Source organism: Tiliqua scincoides, chromosome 8, assembly GCF_035046505.1.
Source record: "Tiliqua scincoides isolate rTilSci1 chromosome 8, rTilSci1.hap2, whole genome shotgun sequence".
Lineage (NCBI taxonomy): Eukaryota > Metazoa > Chordata > Lepidosauria > Squamata > Scincidae > Tiliqua > Tiliqua scincoides.
The window spans coordinates 16,233,851-16,254,118 of record NC_089828.1 but is presented as its reverse complement, the minus strand read 5'-3'; the positions used below and the strand labels follow the sequence as shown (position 1 = coordinate 16,254,118).

Below are 20,268 nucleotides of genomic sequence, written 5' to 3'. Positions count from 1 at the left end.
TTTTGCAGCCCTATTCCCAGGTCAGGGATTGGAGTTTGGATCTTCCCCATGCAAAGCTAGAGCCCCTTCCCTATCTATACTTGTCCTAAAGGGTGAGAGCTCATGGCCAAAAGCCCAGCTGTAGAAAAAGACAAGTCAGACGATACTACAAAAACACAATGGTCGCATTTACTGGTCCATGTGCTTTCTTACAAAAAAAGAACGAGACCTTTTCCCTAAACCACCCAAGGCTGTGCTGCCCCCAGGGGCTGATGGAATGCTGTTACAGGGATAAAGCCCCCAGCAGGCACAGGAAGGCTGGGGAAGCAGCAGCAGTGCACCTGCAGTAAGGATGGACAATGGCGGTGATGATACGAGGCCTCTGTGAGAGTGTGGGCCTCCAGCCCTTTGCAGCCAGACTCAGGTCCTGGCCCTTCAGCAGCCACATCTTATTCTTTGGCAATGGCAAATGGTTTCTCCACCTCGATGGTGCCACAGTCAGCAATGATGACATCTTTCAGGGGTTTGTCTCGACTGTCTGTCTTCGTGTTCTCCACCTTCCTCACTACATCCTAGAAACAGACAGAGGCAGCTCTGCTTAGCACCCAGCCTCCCCCAGAAGCGACCATACAACCCATTTCATAATGGTTACCAGCTTCCAAGCCAGGCTGCAGCTACTCAACTGCTCTGTGTGCATGAGAAGCTAATAAGTGGGACCAGGGATGACCTAACACAACCCTCCCACTGCTGCACAGGTGTCGTCGTCGTCGTCGTCCCCCCCAGACTCCAGGAAAAATCCAGCCCCTTACCTACTCGCCTTGCTCTGTCCTGCACACTCCTTTTCTACAAAAAGTCCAGGGCATGCTGGGAGCTCCTAGAGTATCCTGCACATCTTGTTTTACTTAAAGGGCCCATGCAAGAAGAGCAAGGGGAGTGGATACAGAAAAATCACTGCTGCCCACATGGATTTTTCTTGTTCATGGGCAGTGGTGATCCCCTACCCACTCTGCTCCTTCCTCGCATGGTTCCTTAAACAAAACAGGAATTGCACTTAAGGAAAGAGTAGGGATGCAGAGCAATGTGATCGCCCTGTGGCAGGCTGGCGGGAGGTGGTGCCAGACTCAGAGTGAGGTCACCCTGTGTCTGCCACTCCTGCTGCAAGCTACACCATCTGCTTCATGTCAAGGCCAGCTGCGAGCAGAACTTGCAGTAAAGCAGGGCTCTCCAAACTCCAGCCTGCAGACCGGATCCAGAGCCCTGTCTAGTCCCTCCCACATGTAAATGGCACTTAGCGTTCTGCGGGGGAGTCTCCTTTCCCCTCTGCCAAACTTCCCCAAACAGTGCTCTGGCCTGCTGCTTCCGGGTTCTGTCACCCCGGCAGCCACTGCACTCGGATTTCTGGGCTGGGGCACAGCTTGGGGAGAGATCGGCGGCAGAGAAGAGGAGAACGGTAAGTGCTGTTCGCAACGGGGAAGACGACTTTCCCAGTGCCCAGCAGTCTCAGTTTAAAGACTGCTATAATAAAGCATTGCATCTTCCCAACTCTTAAATGGCCACCCCCAAAAAACTATGCTATAAGTAAATTTCAAGTAGCCAATTCAACCACCCACTTTCTGTTCCCTCCCCTGCCCCAACCAATACTTAAGTTTTTGTGGTTCTGAGAAGCCAACAAGCAGGTCAGCTCTTGCCAGTCTCCTTCTGGGTTTTCCCCCTTCTCCTCACTTGGCATCTGTATAGCACTTTCCAGGTGTGCAAAGTGCCTCACAGGTATTATCTTGATGCAATCCCTACCACACCAAGGGGCTGTTAATTCTCAAGTAAGCAAGTAGTATTATGCCCATATTGCTGCTGGGGGACTAAGGCTCAGAGGGAGTGGCTTGCTTAAGGCTACCAGCTGAGTTCATGGCAAAGGCAAAAATCCCAACCAGGGAAGCCCTGATTTACAGCTCAATCTCTTAGCCATGATGCTACTCAAGCTTTCACAACTTCTGTGTAACTAAGGAGTCTCCCAGGTGTGCAGACAAAACTACTTATTTTGGGGTAGCCCTATCTTGCTTCCAATCTGAGAGGCACTCAGTTTCCTGAGTTGGCTGTAAGTACGCAAAACAGATGAGGGCCCAAGATACAACCTGACTTACCATGCCTTCCAGGATTTTGCCAAACACAACATGCTTGCCGTCCAGCCATGAAGTCTTGACAGTGGTAATAAAGAACTGAGAGCCATTAGTGTCCTTGCCAGCATTAGCCATGCTCACCCAGCCGGGCCCGTAGTGCTTCAACTTGAAGTTCTCATCGGGGAAACGGTCACCATAGATGCTCTTACCTGGCAACAAGAGAAGAGGCGGAAGGTTTTATCACTGGGTTCCCCCATAGCTGCAAGAAATGGACTTGGTCAAGGTGCTGGCAGTAGCTTAATACTGTCTAGAACAAGTGCCTCTGTGGAGGACAGATCTATCAATGGCTATGAAACATGAGGGCTAAGTGCTACCTCCAGATTCAGCAGCAGTGTGCCTTTGAATACCAGCTCCAGGGGAACAACGGTGGGAGAGAAGCATGCGTTTCTCTCCTGCATATGGGCTTCTCAGTGGCAACTGTTCGGTTATGTGGGAAACAGGACGCTAAACTGGATGGGCTCTGGGCCTGATTCAGCAGATGTTTCTTAGGTTCCAATGCCCTAAGAAGCTGCCTGACCACTAAGATCCTCTTCTCAGGCCCTACTCAGAACACTCACCCATCCCCCAACCTCCTAAGGCATAGAGGGTGGCAATACAAAATAGCACCAGTGAGTTATAACAGCTATGCTGGTCTGTTACGAAAGATCCAAAAGCTAGAGTCTAGCAATATCTTCATTATCACCAACCAACCAGAATGGTGCAAAGTTCTGAGCAATAAGCTCTTGAGTTGTCCAAAACTCTTCATCAGACAGGGTATTAAGCAAAGCACTGGGGGGGGGGGGGAAGAGAAGAAAAGATGCCAGGCACAGTTCATAACACGCAAGATGGCGTGTTGAAAAAATTCTGTAGATAACTGCTAGATAGTGTCCACACAAATGAGTCAACCCTTATTGCCTCTTGTTTCTGGATGTATCAGTTGCTGGCACCTTAGTGAGGTTAATCAAATTTGGTCTGCGGAACATAATAATAATAACAACAACAACAACAACAGGTATTTATATACCGCCTTTCTTGGTCTTTATTCAAGACTTTATTCCAGGCGGTTTACATAGGCAGGCTTTATTAAATTCCTTATTAAATAGGGATTTTTACAGTTTCAAAGAAGGTTCTTTCTTTCAAGAACGACTACATTCAAGGTGTTTCATTCCGATCTGGCTTCACATTCTGGCCTCCATCCTCCCACGCTCAGAGCAGATGGAACAGGTCGGCTTCAGCTTGTCAGCTGCTCCAAGGTCGCACGGTGCCGGTGGCCTCGAACTGGCGACCTTGTGGATGTTATCTTCAGGCAGACGGAGGCTCTACCCTCTAGACCAGACCTCCTGCCCATTCCATCTTAAGGGTATTATAAACTGAAGACTGTGGGGGCTAATGGATGATGTCCAACTTTATGTCCTTCCCTCCCCATTCTGCTTAGCCTAGCTTAGCTTAATATCTAATCTGATGATGACTTTCAGAGAGCTCACCGCACAGGATATTGTGACATGTTGGTTGGCCTCAATAAAGGTATTACCAGACTGCAAGTTTAACTTCTGTTTCTGACATTATTGCTGGTTGCTGATTGAGTCTCTTTTAGCATTTCAGTGATTTAACTTTAATATCTGTAGCTTACACAGGACTTTTAGAACAGGAGTTCTAAAACCAAGGCCCATGGGCCACATTTCAACGAGCCCGCTGAACCCAGAGGCATGATAATTACAAGTGTGTCAACATCCGCTCATTCCTCTCTCCCCTCCACACACTTTTCTTCCGGGGGATGAAAAGACCACTGGGCTGGGGTGCTCTTGCCAAGAGCCCAGCTGGCAGAGAGGGAGACCCAGCAAGCAGGCTTACAGCTGCAAATACTATTTTCCTATTGTGAAAGTTCTTAATGTTGTATATAGCATGTATAAATTTTCTAAGAATGATCTACTCCAGCCTACTGCACAAGTCATATGACCCTGGCAGCTCAAAATTTGGGGATCTTTGTGTTGGATGAAGGTGCAATGAAAAAAATAATATTCTCACAAAACAAGCAAACATATCCAACATAAGGATAAGTTACATTTTCAGGGATCTGTTTCACTATTGTAGTGAAAGTCTGGAAAACCTTAATAGCCTTGGCTCTATGGTGCCAACTGCAGCCATTTAAGACCAAAGGAAGAAAGGCCCAATCCCAAAATCCTCTTGAAATCAACAGAACTAGCTGCACCCCTGGATTTTGTTTGCCTGTTACTCGCGAAAGCAGACATGCTGGAAATCACCAGCATAGTAACAGCCACCCTGCGACAGCCACATATGCCAACTGCATAAGCGAGTCTTGCCCAGTTCAGAGGCTCTCGTCAGAAATCAGGAACAAAACAGTTAACAGCCCTCCAGTCCTGGGTGTCTCACCTCCTGTTCCATCTCCCCGGGTGAAGTCTCCTCCCTGGATCATGAAGTCCTTTATCACACGGTGAAACTTGCTGCCCTTGTATCCAAACCCTTTCTGAGAATGAAGAAGGTTTAGAGTGAAGTTCCCAGGACCCACTGAATACAGACCCACTGAATACACCCCCTTGCTCCTCTGCTTCATGCATGGCTTGAGTTAATCTTGTTCCAACCAATCCAGAGCCAGTGCGCTTCAGGGGATCAAATATTTGATCCAACGTTTCTCCATCTGTAGTGCACGTGAGGGGAAGAGATGCAAGCTTGCAGGAGAAGGCACTAGGATGAGACACTTCATTTCTGCAATGCAGAGGGGTTGGGGCCATAGCTCAGTGACTGAGCACCTGCTTTGCATGCAGGAGATCCCAGGTTCAATCCCTGGCATCTCCAGACAGTGCTGGGAAAGACCCTGAAGAGCCACCACCAGTCAGTGTTGACAACAGACCAATGGGCCAGGGTTAGGCAGCTTTACGTGTAAGGCAGCTTTACATGTTCAGACAAGACTGTGGCAATTTTTTGCCAATCAGTCTCATGGGAGTGCTGATGGTCCAGCAACACATTACAAGAAAGTGACTGAAAGAGGACTGTGAACCTCCTAATGGAAATCAGCCACAGTGAAGCCCAACAATCCTTGTAGTTCCTGCAACCGAAAGGGCCCAACAAGCTGCTCTACATTAGAGCACCTTATTCTGTTGGGATGAGGATGAAAATTCTTTGTATAGTGCATACAAGTTGGTGGAGCCTGGGCCGTCCCCCTCTGGAGCGCATTCATCAGCATATTCCAGTAAAACAGGGATTGGCTGTACTTTAGCAGAACACCTGTATACAGACTGTCCCAGGCTCAATCACTGGCATCTTCAGGCAAGACAAAGAAAGATTCTTGTCTGAGGCTCTGGAAAGCTTCCATCAGCCAGTGGAGACAATACTCCTATTGGCATCTTCAGGCAAGACAAAGAAAGATTCTTGTCTGAGGCTCTGGAAAGCTTCCATCAGCCAGTGGAGACAATACTCATATCAATGGGGCAACTCAGTAAAAGAGATGTCAGTGATCTTCAACCTTTTTCATACTACAACCCAAATAAATAAATAAAAGTATGCAACTTGGGACCCACTGTTGATCCCACCCACCCCCTCCTGGGACCCTCTCAATTCCTGCCCCCATCCATGCCCAATTCCTGCCCCCATAATGCCCTCCCAGCACTGTTCACTGTAACCAAATATTCCTATTGCAGAGAGCAGAAAAAGTTATGATGAAGCCTGGCACTAGTGAAAGCTATTTTAGCACTGCTAAGAACCTGAGCAGGACTGAGATGCAATCTCCTGGTACCTGAAGGGTTACACCAGATGCCTCCCCCTTTACCTGGTGGTGTTGTAGTCCAATGGTTTTTTCTATGCCTGTAAGCTGCCATGACCCCACAACTGAGGCTTTGTGACCCCAATGACGTCCCGACCCCAAGGTTGAAGAACACTCTATGCAACCATTCTCTACAGTGTCCTCTCCTCCCAACCCACACGATCAGCCAGAACAGCCCTGGTCTTGGTTCTGACATCCAACTCACCTCTCCTGTGGACAAAGCCACAAAGTTCTCCACAGTCTTTGGAACAGTCTTTCCAAAAAGGCCAAAGACGACTCTCCCCACATCTTCGTCCCCAATCCTCAGATCAAAATACACCTGGAAAGTGAAACAGAGGCTGCATCACAAAAGCGACTGCTTGTATTAATGGCAGTGCTCCCAAGTCCTGGCCTGAACCAAACTCCAGGACTACTTGGGATGAGAGACCAATCAGTTCTGCCCTGGGGAGCTACACTGTGTGCAGTGAGACTTGGCCATGAGCACGCACAGGACTGCAGCTGTGAAACTGCATCAATCTGCAGTTCACCCTATTTTCAACGCAGGGGGTACCATCATGGATATAGAAATACAGCAAACTGATTCCTGCCTAGAAGCACAAATTGGAATAGGGAGAAAACAAAGAACCTGGTATGACTGTGTGCAGACAGCCTATGTGCCTATATTACATAGCACTGGGGCTGTAGAAAGTCTCAGGTTCAATCCCTGCCTCCAAACAGGGAAAAACTCCTGTTTGGAAGCCTAAACAGCTTCTGCCAGTCATTGTGGACAATACTGAGATAAAGAGACCACAGGCAGACTTGTCTATTCAATTTGATTTGGATAATCAGATAAAAAGGAAACTGAACATGTGTATTGCAAGAAGCACAACAAGGGAGGGGGAAGAGGACTGGTCTGAAGAGAAGAAGCAAGAGGGCATGCAGCTTATGCCACAAGCTTGCAGCTCTGCCCATTCTACAGTGGTGATGGTGGTACCAGGGTGCACAGATGCATGCAGGGCCAGGCTGCCTTGAGAGCTACCACAGAAAGGCTCTACCTATCAGGGGAGTTCAGGCATGCTGACCTAGGTCTATGGCTGCTGTGCATGATGCTGAGCACCTCACCGCACCATCTTTCCTGCCAACAAGGGAGAGACTTAAGCAGTTCCTGCTGCCTCCTGAACACAACCATCTTCCTCCCCAACCTATGTCTCTTCTGAAGGGCAAGTCTGGGCTGCTGCACCTTATTTCTACCTCAACCATCTTCAACCATCTAGAATAATTTACAAAAACAGGCACACACCTTTTCTAAGGGGGATACATTTCAGGGACTCCTCCCCTGCAAGATAAGGGGAAAACACCTCCCCATGGCGCCCCATTTAAATGCTTACCAAGTGAAAATGTTCTTGCTTTATGGGGTCACTATAAGCATACAAACTTACAGTAATGTGCAGGCTGCCTCCTGGCAGTCTGAATGCTTGAAAAGACTAGATCTAGGTTAACAGGAAGCAGAAGTTAACAGGAGGAGCCTGCACGTTGCCATAAACTTGCATGCTTATAGCGACCCTGTAAAACAAAAACATTTTGGCTTAGTAAGCATTTAAATAATGTTAATGGGTACCCCCCTAACAGCAGACAATTGAAACCACAGATATAGGGACCCACCTGTACCACCTGCCCTCTGGTGAAATATCATCAATGGTACTCATCCCACTGGTTAAAAAGCACTGGGATAATGATCCTCACTGTGCACTCAAGTTGTCCTGGGTTCAACCTACAGACCAGTCCATGTACTCAGGGGGAAGGAATAAAGTGGAGGCCACAGAGGAATACATATTTTGCACATGGCTGCAATCTTCCACATCTCTAATTCAAATAAAATAAAAGAAGAGCTCTCCATTAGCAGGACTGGGAAAAAGCGCTACTTTTGACACTGCCAGTCAGATTAGGCAATATCCCCACCAAAGAGTCTGAGTGAGGCAATGCTCAATGACAGAGCATACTTGCTATGCCAAGACTCCCAGGTTAGGTTCATAGCACCTTACGCTCAAAAGATCTCCAGCAGCAACAGCAGCAGCAAAGAAGCTTGTGGCACATTGAAGATGAACAGATTGATAACAGAATGTAAATAAATCTTTCAAGTGCCACAACTGCCCCTCTAAACGTTGTCAGAATATGGACTAGGTTAGGTTAGGTTAGACGAGGCAATGGTCTGACTCAGTACAGGGCTGCTTCATGCATTCCTATGCCTAGCCAGACTCCTTATGCAGCCTCCTGGCTTTAAAACTCAGGTGCAAGTTTTTGCAAATCTAAGGGGTAGGACTCTCACTTCAGATGCAAGAAGTGCTGGGTTCAAATTCTGCAGAAGGTCTGTATGGGAGGGGCTGTGACTCAACAGTGGAGCATATACTTTGCATACAGAAGGCTCCCCAATTGAATCCACAGCACCTCCAGGTAAGGCTCAGGCCTAGGCCTGCCTAAAAGGGGAGCTTCAATCAGTGCAGACAATACTGAGAACTAGATAGATGAATAGTCTGACTAGGTATAAAACAGTGTCATCTGTATAGAGGGTGTATCAAATCTCTGTATAGAGGGTGGGGCTGAGATGAGCACATGCTGTGCATGCCAAGAGATCCTCAGTGCAGTCCTTGGCAGCATCTTCAAGTAGGGTTGAAAAAAAGGCTCCTACCTGGCAGGGTCCATGAGAGGTGGGTAAAGGGGGTAATTTGTACCTGCGCCCAGGGCCAAAAAGGAGGTCCAGGACCCAAAAGCAGGGGCCCATAAATTTCCTAAGATCTTACATTTTCCAATCTTACCCAGACTTGCTGCCCATGTGGGATGCTGGGGGCACTACCATGGGCACATGGCTGCTGCTGGTGCTGCAAGCCATATGCGCCGCATCAGGGAATGCATACATGACACTCCTTAACACAGTGTCAAATTCAGGAGGAAAAAGGCATACGAAAGTTAGCATATTTTGATACTAATGTTCAGCAATGATTTTGCTATATTTAAAAGACTTTAATAAATTATATGTAATATAGTTTTAAATTTAATAACAAGTAATACAGTGTTTAAATTAACCACATGAAATCCACATACGTGAGTGTTTCTAACTTCTGTTTTGCCATATCCTACATTTTTCTTGAAAGGCCTTGTCCTCTTTTGCAGTTATGAACATAAGAACATAAAAAGAGCCCCGCTGGACCAGGCCAAAGGACCATCTAGTCCAGCTTCTTGCATCTCACAGTGGCCCACCAGATGCCTCAGGGAGCACACAAGACAACAAGAGACCTGCAACCTGGTGCCGTCCCTTGCACCTGGCATTCTGAGATAGCCTATTTCTAAAACCAGGAGGTTGCACATATCCATCATGGCTTGTAACCTGTGATGGATTTTTCCTCCATAAATCTGACCAATTCCCTTTTAAAGACATGTAGGCCAGATGCCATCACCACATCCTGTGGCAACGAGTTCCACAGACTACTTCTAAACCAGGAGGTTGCACGTACCCACCATGGCTTGTAACCTGTGATGCGCTTTTCTTCCAGAAATCTGCCCAGTCGCCTTTTAAAGGCATCCAGGCCACATGCCATCACCACATCCCGTGGCAACGAGTTCCACTGACTAATGACACACTGGGTCAAGAAAACTTTTTTTGGGTGTGTCCTATGACATCTGGGCACCCTGTTTTGGACCCTGGGCCCAGGTACAAATCACCCCCTGTACCCCCCTCTCCTGGGCCCCGTGCTGGCACCCCAAAGAACAGCTCCCAGCCAGTGGGGGGATGGGTAATAAAGGAATCAGGTGGATCCACTGCCTGATAAGGCAGCTTCCCTGTGGCTGTAGAGCAGGAGCCTGGATTGCCAGAGGGTGCCAGGGGTGGGGTACCAGGGCCTGCTGCAGGCGAGGGACTGGGGTTTGGCATTAGGATCTTCTGGGGCTGGGCGTGTGGGGTTTGGGAGGGTCTCCTGCGGCTGGGCATGGGAATCTCCTGGGGTTAGGCACGAGTAATGTGTGTGTGGGGTGTCTCCTGGAGCTGGGCATGGGGGGCCACCTAGGGCTAAGCATGGGGGGGTCTCCTGCACTGGGCATGGGGATGTAGGGGAGGTCTCCTGGGGCTGGACATGGAAGGGGCCCTGGGGCTGGGCACGGGGGTGTGGGGGAGGCCCCTGGGGCTGCCTTCCTGCCCCCTCCCCTCTTGGCTCACCTTGGCAGTGACCTTGGGGCCCTTCTTGCGCTCCTCAGCGTGGGCAGCCGGGAAGAGCAGCAGCAGGAGAGACCCGCCTAGCCCCAGCAGGGCCGCAGCCGCCAGCAGTTTCATCTTCCTGCGCTCGCAGCTCCAGCAACGCCAGCCCGGCCACAGAGACCGCCGCGCCGCCAGCATCCACCCCTTGTCTTAATACCACTCCCCCCCTTTTCCGTCACCAATGGTACAGCCCACAGCCGGGCGGAGCGAGTTCCTCAGCCGCACGGATTGGCACGTTCCATCTCCAGGCGGCCGCGGGGGAGGGCAGTTGAGAGCTTAGGCAGGCAGGCGAGCCTCCTGCGACAAAGGAATGCCACGTTTCCAGGCTTGTATGGGGAGGCCGGCTTAGCCAATCAGAAGCGGGCACGGCGGAAGGGAGCGGCGCGCTGATTGGACCAAATGACAAAGGCGTGAGAAAGAGGGGGCGGTACTCCAGACGGGACTACACTACCCAGCGGGCAAAGCACTTCTTCCTTAACACTGTAGGCTACCAGAGCAGTGTTTCTCAACCAGTTGTACTCATAGCACCTGTGGTAGTTGGGATGGTGTCTGGTGGTACTCGTGGGATCCCCACATGCTCACTGCATGGCAGCAAGACCACCAATGCAATATGACAAACAGCAGTAGGAAGACTATAAAAGTTTTTGGGGGGATTAGAACTGTGGTCTAAACTAGACTCAAAAGTTTATTTATAGGAGTTTTATGCCGCCTTTCTCCCACAGCAAACAGGACTCAAGATGGCTAACAAAATCAGCATAAAACAATATATATTAAGAAAAGTTAAAACACCCAGGATCACAATTAAAATAAGACATTTTTAAAAAGCATTAAAAAGCACCAGCCCCAGTGTCAGTTAAAAAAGCTTTCATAAAGGTCTTGAGGCCTTGCTGAAAGGTCTCCAGAGAGGGAGCTGTTCTTAATTCCAGGGGAAGGAAATTCTATAAACGGGGCGCCACCACAGAGAAGGCCCTATTCCTAACCTTGTTCTTAAAAGTTAAGAACTAAGGGCCCGCTCCTATCCAGTTTTCCAGTGCCGGTACAGCCATGCCAATGGGGCATGCACTGCATCCTGTAGTTACAGAGACCTCCTCAAGCTATGGGAACATTTGTTCCTTTACCTTGGGGCTGCATTGCAGTTGCAACAGAGCTGAAAAGTTGGATAGGATTGGGCCCTAAAACTAAAACCTCAGGCAAAGTTAAAAACTGAAAATAAAAACTGAATAAAAAATAAAAAGCAGGAGGAGGCTCGACCGGCAGAGCTCTAGTGACTGCTTTTCACATGCTTGAAAAAGCCCTGCCATCTGCCCTGAGCCTCTTACCAGTCATGTTGCACCTGGCTGCCCAATTTGGAAACAACTGGTGATGACATTATTGCCAGTTACTTCTGGTGGTACTTCCAGTAGGTGGATGATGTGAAGTGGTACAGCAGGGAACAAATGTGGAGAAATGCTGTACTAGAGGTATCCTGTGTGAAACGAAAAAAGTTGTGCAACATGTTCCTACTAGGAAGGCTGCAGTAGGGAAACCTTTATAGCTGAAGCCAGTATCATTGAAACACAATGTCTGCAATTACGTCAGGCTTCGGAACACAAGGCTACATTGTGCTGAGGCAGAAGTTCACTGCAGTATTGGCTTCACAGACTGGCAACAGTTCTCTCAAAGCTGAAGGAAATCTTTGCCAAACCTACCAAGACAGTGCTGGCTGGCTTGATTATCCATGCAGCCAGCAGCTTGCATCAGCACCGGATTGTGGGGTGCCTTCTTTGTGTCATAGTAGATGTGTGTGAGTTGACACTGTCTCCAGCCCAGGCTATAAAACCAGACCAGACCAGAGGGTGGCCCTCAAGTACTAAATATGATGCATACATTCGATACCACCCCCTTCCCACATATTTAGGCTATCTACATGTGACTTGGGGTAAGTCCAGTTGAACTCAAGGGGTTTATTTCTGGAGAAGTCAGCTTAGAATTGCACTGTTCCTTATCTATACCAACTGTAAATTAAGTTTGATTATGTAATTTGGAGTCTCAGGACACTCTCCTAAATAAGTTGAAGCTCAGAGAGCACATTAAAATTCCACTACCAAAAGGGATGGCGGTTCAAAGTCTGCGTGAAAACTTCAGTAGACATTGGAATAACTAGCTGTAGTGATGCAACAAATTCTTAAGCTTAACTCCAGTTCCAAGAATAATACAGTTCTGGTTTCAGTCCTTTGAATCCTGTTTTCCAGCAATGTGCCAGCAATGTGTGGCAACATGCCTCCAGAGAAGGCAAAAAAAAAAAAAAAATAGACACGGTGGATCCTGTTATAACATTCTTAACAGGATCCATGGTGTCTTAAATATTTTTAAATTATAGTTCAAGAGGAATTAGTGGATGTAGGATGCTAGTTGAGTCAATGATGGCTCAAATACAGCGTATTTAAAGGTGATAATGTACATGCACCCAAACAGAGAACTGAAAAGTAAAGCATTCAAATGGCAACTTTGGAATGTGTTGAGCATTGCTAAAAATATTAACTTTTTCTAAGACAGGAGTGTTAACAAGCAGGCTGTGTCACATGCAGATTTTGCAAAGGTAATTAACTTTCTCACTTCTGTTTTTCAAGTTGGTAGGAGGCCCTGACATTCATAACATTTAGGAATGGGTTAAGTCAGAACGCCAGATGTAGGGGAGGGCACCAGGATGAGGTCTCTTGTTATCTGGTGTGCTCCCTGGGGCATTTGGTGGGCCGCTGTGAGATACAGGAAGCTGGATTAGATGGGCCTATGGCCTGATCCAGTGGGGCTGTTCTTATGTTATGTTCTTATAAACAAGGCAAAATAAGAGGCCTGCACAAATGTAAACAGAGCAAAGTTGACATTTTATTTTACATTAAAACGGTGCAAATTGGGAAAGGAGTATTTAAGGTACACAACATTTCTTGCAATGTCCCATTAAACAGGCACATCAGAAAGATCAGTAGCAGGACCCAATTCCTGGCAAAGTGAAATCCAACCAGCGCCAGAGGAGCCGCCTGCATGGTTTATGTAAGCCCTTATCCTGGTTGAACCATTTCAAAATGCATGTGAAATTGACATTCATGTTAAAAATAGCAAGTTTATGTTCACTGCTGAGTTCCAAAAGCAGTGCCCAGATTATATGAATAAAACATTGCATTACATGTTTAAAATAAAAGATTAAAAATCAAAGGCATTTCAACAAGAATCAGACATGTGCACACAATACTTTAAAAAAAGATTTCACAGCTGATTTTTTCTTTACAGTAACAAGAGTTTCACTCATTATCCCAGTCATCCCATTTTTAAAAGCACAAAGGCCTACATGAAAGAAACAGACATAATAAATTATACATTGCAAGGTTTCCAAAGGGAACGAATCACTTAACCGTGATTTCCCTTTCTGGGGAAGATGCAATATTTGGTATGGTCCACATGCCCCAAACAGACAATTCTCCTCCCTGCTTGGTCATCGCAAAGACAGACTTTATCAGTATTCAAGTTGCTTTCCTAACTGGAGAAGATAACCTGTTCCAGGTACCACAGGGTAGCCCACACTGTGCAGCAGTTTCATGTTTTGAAAGCATGATAAAAAGTGAGAATTTTCCTGAGACAGTCTTAAAAAAAAAAAAAAATGAGAGAGGCCATTTCAAGCCTTTGCCCTGCCTATACTGAGTGGGCATGCCCCTAGCATTTTTTTTGGAAAGAGTAACATTGAAGCAGGCACTGGGAACCAGGAAACTACTACCTGTTTAATTTGACAGTGCCCCAGTCCATCCTCTGACAGCTGTTGCATTCTAGGATAACAAGCTGGAATTAAAATGGCTTTGATGTACTGAAGTGCAAGTTGCTATTGCATTATTAAAGAGGGAAGAGTAAGAGGGTGTCCTAGTGAGAAGACATAAAATTGCTAGAGACCAAATTTTCTTAATAGTATGGGTTAGTAAAATAAAAGAAATGTACTGCTCAGTCTCAGACCCAAGGTCTGGCTTTTTACATTTAAGTGAGGTGAAGGTTTTCTCAGGTGTTAATATAGCAAACAGTGGTTTCTCTAATTTCAGTAGATCTTACCATCTTTCCCTTCATCTACAGTGCATCTATTGAAGGGAGGTTTGAGAAACCACTTCTATTCCCAATCACTTAAACTGGGGTCTATGCAGAAACACAATGCATTTGAGAACTGTCAAGGCAACCAAAGTACACTGCGGATATTAGACTCCTTAACTGACTGATGGACGTCATGCAAATACCAGGGACTGTAAAGGAAGCTCTCTTATTCCTCCATTAGTGAGGCTCTAAACAGATTGAAAACCAGGCCCCTAAGCAGAACCTAAGTTGGCAATTTTTCATGTAAGCATGCAAAAAGTGTGTAGTTCTCAGTACACCCCAACTGTGAAGCTTTAGCAGTGCTGTTGAGGAAGAAAAGATTTTAGCTTAATGCTAATGAAGGAGACTGGCTGACAGGTGACAAACATTGCCAATACTAACACTGGCTCCAAACTACACACAACTGAAGGGAATGTTCACCGTGGTGTTTTCAGTTTGTCTTCAAATTACACTCACAGAAAGCTCAGGAAACACAGATTTGTTGACAAAGTTCCATCAATCAAAAGTGGGAAGATACAAGGTTGTTCCCCTGCCTCTGGAAGTTCTAGTAAGTCACAGAAGAGGAAAGATATGGTTCAGAGTTGCCTGGTTTGGATTAGAGGGACCATTGGGCAGAGTATCTTGAAAAGCAAGTGCCTTCGGATTGGGAACAATAATTCTGGAAGCTAGTTCATGATTAAAGAAAAAAGATTAAGACAATATTGAAAGAGGCAAGGTTTCCAAACCTACTGTGAGGTTAAGATTTTTTTGAACTCTGAAAAGGACAACTGCTAATTTGTCTGGCATAACACCAGAGCTACCTTCAGAGACTGAAATCAGAAGGAAAGGCAGCTATTGGCTAGCATAATTGTGGTTATGGCCATTAAATGGCTCATTTAAAAATCAAAGTTTTCTTCAGATAGGCTACTGAGTCCGGTGGAATTTGATAAACTTCTGGAAAGCCAAGTTTCTAAATAACCAATCAGAGTAATCTTTGTCCTCAACTAGAAACACATGGTACATGCTGATGTTTTATTCTTGTAGGACCAGAAAACACAACAAGGGCCCCTGAAGATAAACAACCCTCTCAAATTAACCTTTAAGCAATTTTTTGCCTGCTTTTTGGAAGACAAAACTGGGGGAAGGGGGAGATGAGGAGAATGCAGAGACCCTTATTGTGCTGAGGAACAAGACAGACAAAAAGATGTTAGAACTTCCCATTTTGAAAAGAGTGAGTTTTGAAATAATTAATGGCAATGCCAGCTTTGACTTCCCAAGGTTGGCACTGATCTGGAACAGACAATTTGGAGAGAATGGGTTGCAGCATTCTCTTCAAAAATAGCTAAAAGGAATAGGGAAGAAAACTATTCTTATACTTGACTGTCCCTTGGAAAAGCAGCATTTCTGAAAGGAGCACAACTGAAACCCAAAGGAAGCTTCTGCTCAGTGGTGGCTGCTTCCAGGAGTGGCTGCTGATGTTTAACACTAAAAGGAAGCACTGAGAAACTGGGCAGCCAGTTTTGTGAACAGAACCAGTATGTTGCTCAGCTATTCTCCACTGTTAAGCAGCTGTACATCAGGTGAAATGAAAGCCTGTGAAAAAGAAGGGAGTCCTGGAAAAAAATGCAGGTCAAAATAATTTCTCTAGTTCTTAGCCCAAGTCCATTTAATCTAGTTTTATTCCAAGGATCTAGGAGCATCTGTATAACAATAATCACTTATTAAACTATTTGCTCTCTGAAGAGCCCCAGAGCTGAATGAAAATATGGATTTGGATATTAGCTGTTTCTGAGAGCTTAATCATTTTCCCTGCCTACATTTTACACATTTTTAATTTGTAAGAAAGCTAAATCTTCAGAGCCATGAAGAAGTCGACCAAGAGTAATACATCTTTCAAGCAATCTTCAATAAAAGCTATCTCATGAGGTGTCCAAGTGAAATGCATTCACATATTCTTCCAGAAAGGAGCTTCTAAAAAACATCTCTTCCCCTTCTGCACACTCCAAGTTGTTCCTGGATGGAAGAGAACTAACACGCTTAGCAATGTGAAACAGAGTTTAAAGAATGCCAGACATTTAGCAGAGATTAAGAAAGAGCAACACAAAGGCTGCTGCACTCAGCAAGGCTAGGAAATATGCCACTGGATTTTCCTTTGCAAAATTCCTACATCTCTTCCCAAGAGATTTGGCCATGATTTCCTATAGCAAGCCTGGGAAGAATGTCTCCATTGTAGTAAACTGCAGGAAAGATTCAATTGGTGAAAATGTTACTAATTAGGATGAGTGAAGGAGAAAATCAGGCCCCTTCCTCTTATAAATAGCTGAAAGCAAAGAGTTCTCAAATACCAAATAAAGGAAAGAGACTGAAAGATTAGATGCGAAAGTCTTCAAGGCCTGGTATCTTGTGGGCACAAACCAAGTTTATATTACAGTTCAAGAGCTGTGAAGAAAAATGCAGCCTGCAGCTCAGTGATGGCAGCTTCTTTTATACTCACATGAAGCTTTTAAATTTTTTTGGGGGGGGGGGGTGCTACAACCATTTTAAAAACCTTGAGTTAAAGAAGCCAAAACAATCATCTCAAAGAACTTGCTTCTCCTGTCTGAAGGGTAAGCTGTTCCTACTCATTCTGCCCGCAAGTCAACCTGTTGGGTTCAGGGCAGCTCCCTTCCTAAGGAACCAGAAGTATTACTGAGAAAACTCAAAGACTGCATTACAGTTGAGTACAGATGTGACATGATATTTCAGAGGGCAAGCCCATGAGCCTTGTCTGTAATTCTAAGTGACTCTGGAGCAGTAAGCAGACCATATGAGCTCCTGGCTTCGCTTGACAAATGCTCTCAGTTTTCCCACCTTCCCCCCCCTCCCCAAATTACACCCTTTGCATTGGAACACAAAACACTGAGTGAATGCAGAGCATAGTCAACTCCATTTGCAGAATAGTAATTTTTAAAAATGGTCCAGTTTCCAGAGTGGGTTTTTTTAAAAAAAAACTGACTGTTTAACTGAAAGAATTAAAGGTGAATGCACAGATTGCTCTACTGCTGGTGGCTACATGCTGTTCTGTGCTGTACAGATGACTCAAAACCTTTGCAGGGTCTTATTTTAGACAGATAGCCTAAGGCGGTGGCAGTGTCCTCTCCCTGACGGAGTAGGTTTGCTCTTTTCCAAAAACCATATAAAATGCCTCATTTTTCCAGTTCACTGATGGTAGTCTGCATTTGCATCTTGGTGGCCCACCCAGAGTTCAGCCCAGCTGAACTCTCCCTCCTGCCAGCAGAAAAAGACTTCCAAGCAGGTTTGGGTCAGGCACCATGGAGAAAAACCACAACAGGGGTGTTCATTGACAGCTGGAAAGGGCAGCTGAAAATTCAAGTAAGCTTCAGTGCACAACCAACAGTGGGGTCTTAAACTCCAGAGTAATTGTAGAGGACTTCAAAATGTGGCAGACAGACTAAGTCATGGAAAGGCTTTGCACCCAAATACAAGCTGAACGTTTGTTGGCATCATTCATACCCACTGGGGGAGGGAACCACTTACAGCATATGCATATATAATGCTAAAAATAATTAAAAAGTGCAACATCAGTTCCTTTAGAACAATCGACACTTCTCTGTAACCATTCTGAGAAGGGAGATGTCACAGAAACCAGTAAAATCAAGGCAACTGGAAGAGTAGATTGCAATTCTCTTGCCGTTTGCTTACTACCATGGATCTTGTCAGAGGGTGATTAAGAAGGATCGAGTTGAAGCTGCTGGCGCAGCCTAAACAAAGTCTGGACAACGAGAAGCTGGACCCTCATGAGAGCCTCCTCTCTCTTCACCACCACCTTGAGCCCGTAGATGATAAAGCCCCCATCTGTTGGTGGAAAAAGCGTGTAGAAAACAAAAGAGAAAGGGAGCAGGAACAAAGCACATTCACTAGGAATATGCCCCCTTTGCCAAACTGTTGTAGAGAGAGGAAGGTAGCCAGCCAGCCTTCCTTCCAACAAGGGCAACCAATGCCTGAGAAGATGCAATCCCAGTTCCAAAAGGAGCCTCAGGCATGGAGTGAGCCAGGGAGACGATTAGGGAATCCACCTGAGTGTTTATTTTGGAATTTCCCCCCTCCTCTCTTTTTTGGTTTAAAGTGTCCCTTGTTTCTTGTCTTCTCCACAAGAGAAGCCCCATTCAATAAGACGTGGCAGGAACAGCAGGTAAACAAAGTCCCCCAAAGATCAAGGAGACACCTGTCATTTCTGGCGCTGGGAAGACTTCCTCCTTTTCCTCTTATAGAAGCAGCAGCACCTGGAGCACAAAGAACACAGCAAATCAATACAGCGTACTGGGGCCTCCAGTAAGCTCTCTCCTCCACACAACACACAGGATGAGGACAACTTCTTCACTCTCAGAAAGACCCAATGCACATGCTCCCCATGCCTTCCCCTCTGCTGCAGCAACTGCTGAACTGGGCAGGTGCCATCTGCAATATCACCACAATGTTCCTGAAGCCCTATGCTTTTCAAGGACTGTAACAGATCAAGAAAATTACTGGAACTCATTCTAGCCTCCTGGCTTCAGAGTTTTTACACAACTATATTTACAAATGGGGACAAACATAGCAGCTTTCACCAGAAAGGTCCACAACAGTCCAAAAGCCACTCCCACCACAAGGAAGCAATGAGCTTCCAGAATGACAGATCTTCAGCAAAGCAGTTTTATAAAAGAGATGATACATTATTGCACAGCAGATGCAGTAAGGCTTCATTTGGAGTCCAGGTTTGGACAAGCAGGATGCATTTAGACTGGAATTGTGGCCAGGTCAAAGAGGAACCTCTCTCTCTTGAGAGAGGCTGCTGAAATAAATGGACCCACACACCTAAAATGGGGAAATGGAGTGAGAAAAGCCATCATAGTTGCCTACAATTGCATTAAGAGACTGCAAAGCAGCATGGGAGAATTATCTATATAAATATAAGAACATGCAGGACAACGAATCCATCCTCATAACATTTAGGTTGTTTTGATCTGGAGTGTTCAAAATATCTGAATGAAATTCTAGAACAACAACTTCAACAAGAAATCGCACTTGCTACAACACAGTTTATCCATCTATTTCACAGGTCAAGCAGATTGCAAAGTAACAGTTTAAATCAACCAAGATTAAAACATCCCCTCCATCCACTCAATTAATTGGTTTAGCTGCAATGGAACCTTTATGCAGATTACTCAGATGTGCTAGCTCTCTCTGTGTGCCAAATGATGAAAAAGTACTTAGGGAAAGCTTCTGTTTTCCAGGTTGTATTTAAAGCTAGCATATATTTTGTCTTACAGAGCAAAACCTCCACACCTTAAGAACCTCAGGAAACTGAAGTTCATTGTGCTGTTGAACCATCTCAAATTCACTTTTTTTACTTCACTTCAGTCGTTTTTACTCTGTTGTGTTATTCTTTATAACTACATACAATATTATGAAGACAAACATTAAACATATATCAGGCTTTTCCTTGGAATAATGAGTTCTAGTTCTTATGCAACTATAAGTTCCCATATTTAAGAAAAACAGTGCCCTTTCCTTAGAACAGTACTCTGGGAAAAGATAAGGTTCAGACATCATGCTATGTCATCAGTTAAAAGCCAAATTAAATGTCAAATCATGTTGACAGTCTGAATATCTAAAAGTTTTAATCCAAGGTCCCGGCAGTAGACTTTTTATGGTCAAAATAGCCCTTTCCACAATCACCTGGTACTTGTGGTCAAATGTTATCAACCACCCTCTTTTTCCGCAAGTTAGATTGGTTGAGGGCCTTGAGATGTCTTTCCTTGGAGCATCAGCATTTCACAATACCTGTTCAGCAACTCTCAATGCGTGTCTAGTGCACTGGATTCCAACGTGTGGTCCAGGGACCACAGGTGGTCCACAATACTCTTGAGAAGTGGTCCGCAAGGTCTTAGGGGAAAAAAAAATCACCTCTGATCACTTCCAGTGTCTTGCTGAGCAAGCAATTTCCAGCAAAGACCACCAAAAAAGGTGGAGACTGCTTGCAGCCACAATCACTCATCCGCTGTGGC

At 45.7% G+C, this 20,268-nt stretch overlaps 2 protein-coding genes across 5 annotated transcripts in view; both read right to left on the bottom strand.

Moving 5' to 3' along the window:
* Positions 1-146: 146 nt before the first annotated feature.
* Positions 147-10,427, bottom strand: PPIB (peptidylprolyl isomerase B). Its single transcript, XM_066634888.1, has 5 exons — positions 10,097-10,427; positions 6,116-6,229; positions 4,524-4,617; positions 2,118-2,302; positions 147-551 (listed from the first exon to the last, which is right to left on the bottom strand). The coding sequence occupies exons 1-5, from the start codon at positions 10,271-10,273 to the stop codon at positions 429-431; spliced, it is 693 nt and encodes a 230-aa protein (XP_066490985.1). The 5' UTR covers positions 10,274-10,427; the 3' UTR covers positions 147-428.
* A 6,696-nt stretch (positions 10,428-17,123) lies between these two features.
* The window catches only part of CSNK1G1 (casein kinase 1 gamma 1), a 50,075-nt gene continuing 46,930 nt past the window's right edge, over positions 17,124-20,268 (bottom strand). For all 4 annotated transcript variants that reach the window (XM_066634843.1, XM_066634846.1, XM_066634844.1 and 1 more), the window contains one exon: positions 17,124-18,504. In XM_066634843.1, the coding sequence (XP_066490940.1) occupies positions 18,450-18,504 (55 nt within the window). In that variant the 3' untranslated portion in view covers positions 17,124-18,449. The remainder of the gene's footprint in view (positions 18,505-20,268) is intronic.

Coding starts and splice junctions, on each gene's coding strand:
- PPIB (XM_066634888.1), bottom strand. CDS start 10,273: ATGCTGGCGGCGCGGCGGTCTCTGTGGCCGGGCTGGCGTTGCTGGAGC. Junction 2,303..4,523: donor CCGGGGAGATGGAACAGGAG/GTGAGACACCCA, acceptor TCTTGTTGCCAG/GTAAGAGCATCTATGGTGAC. Junction 552..2,117: donor GCAAAATCCTGGAAGGCATG/GTAAGTCAGGTT, acceptor GTCTGTTTCTAG/GATGTAGTGAGGAAGGTGGA.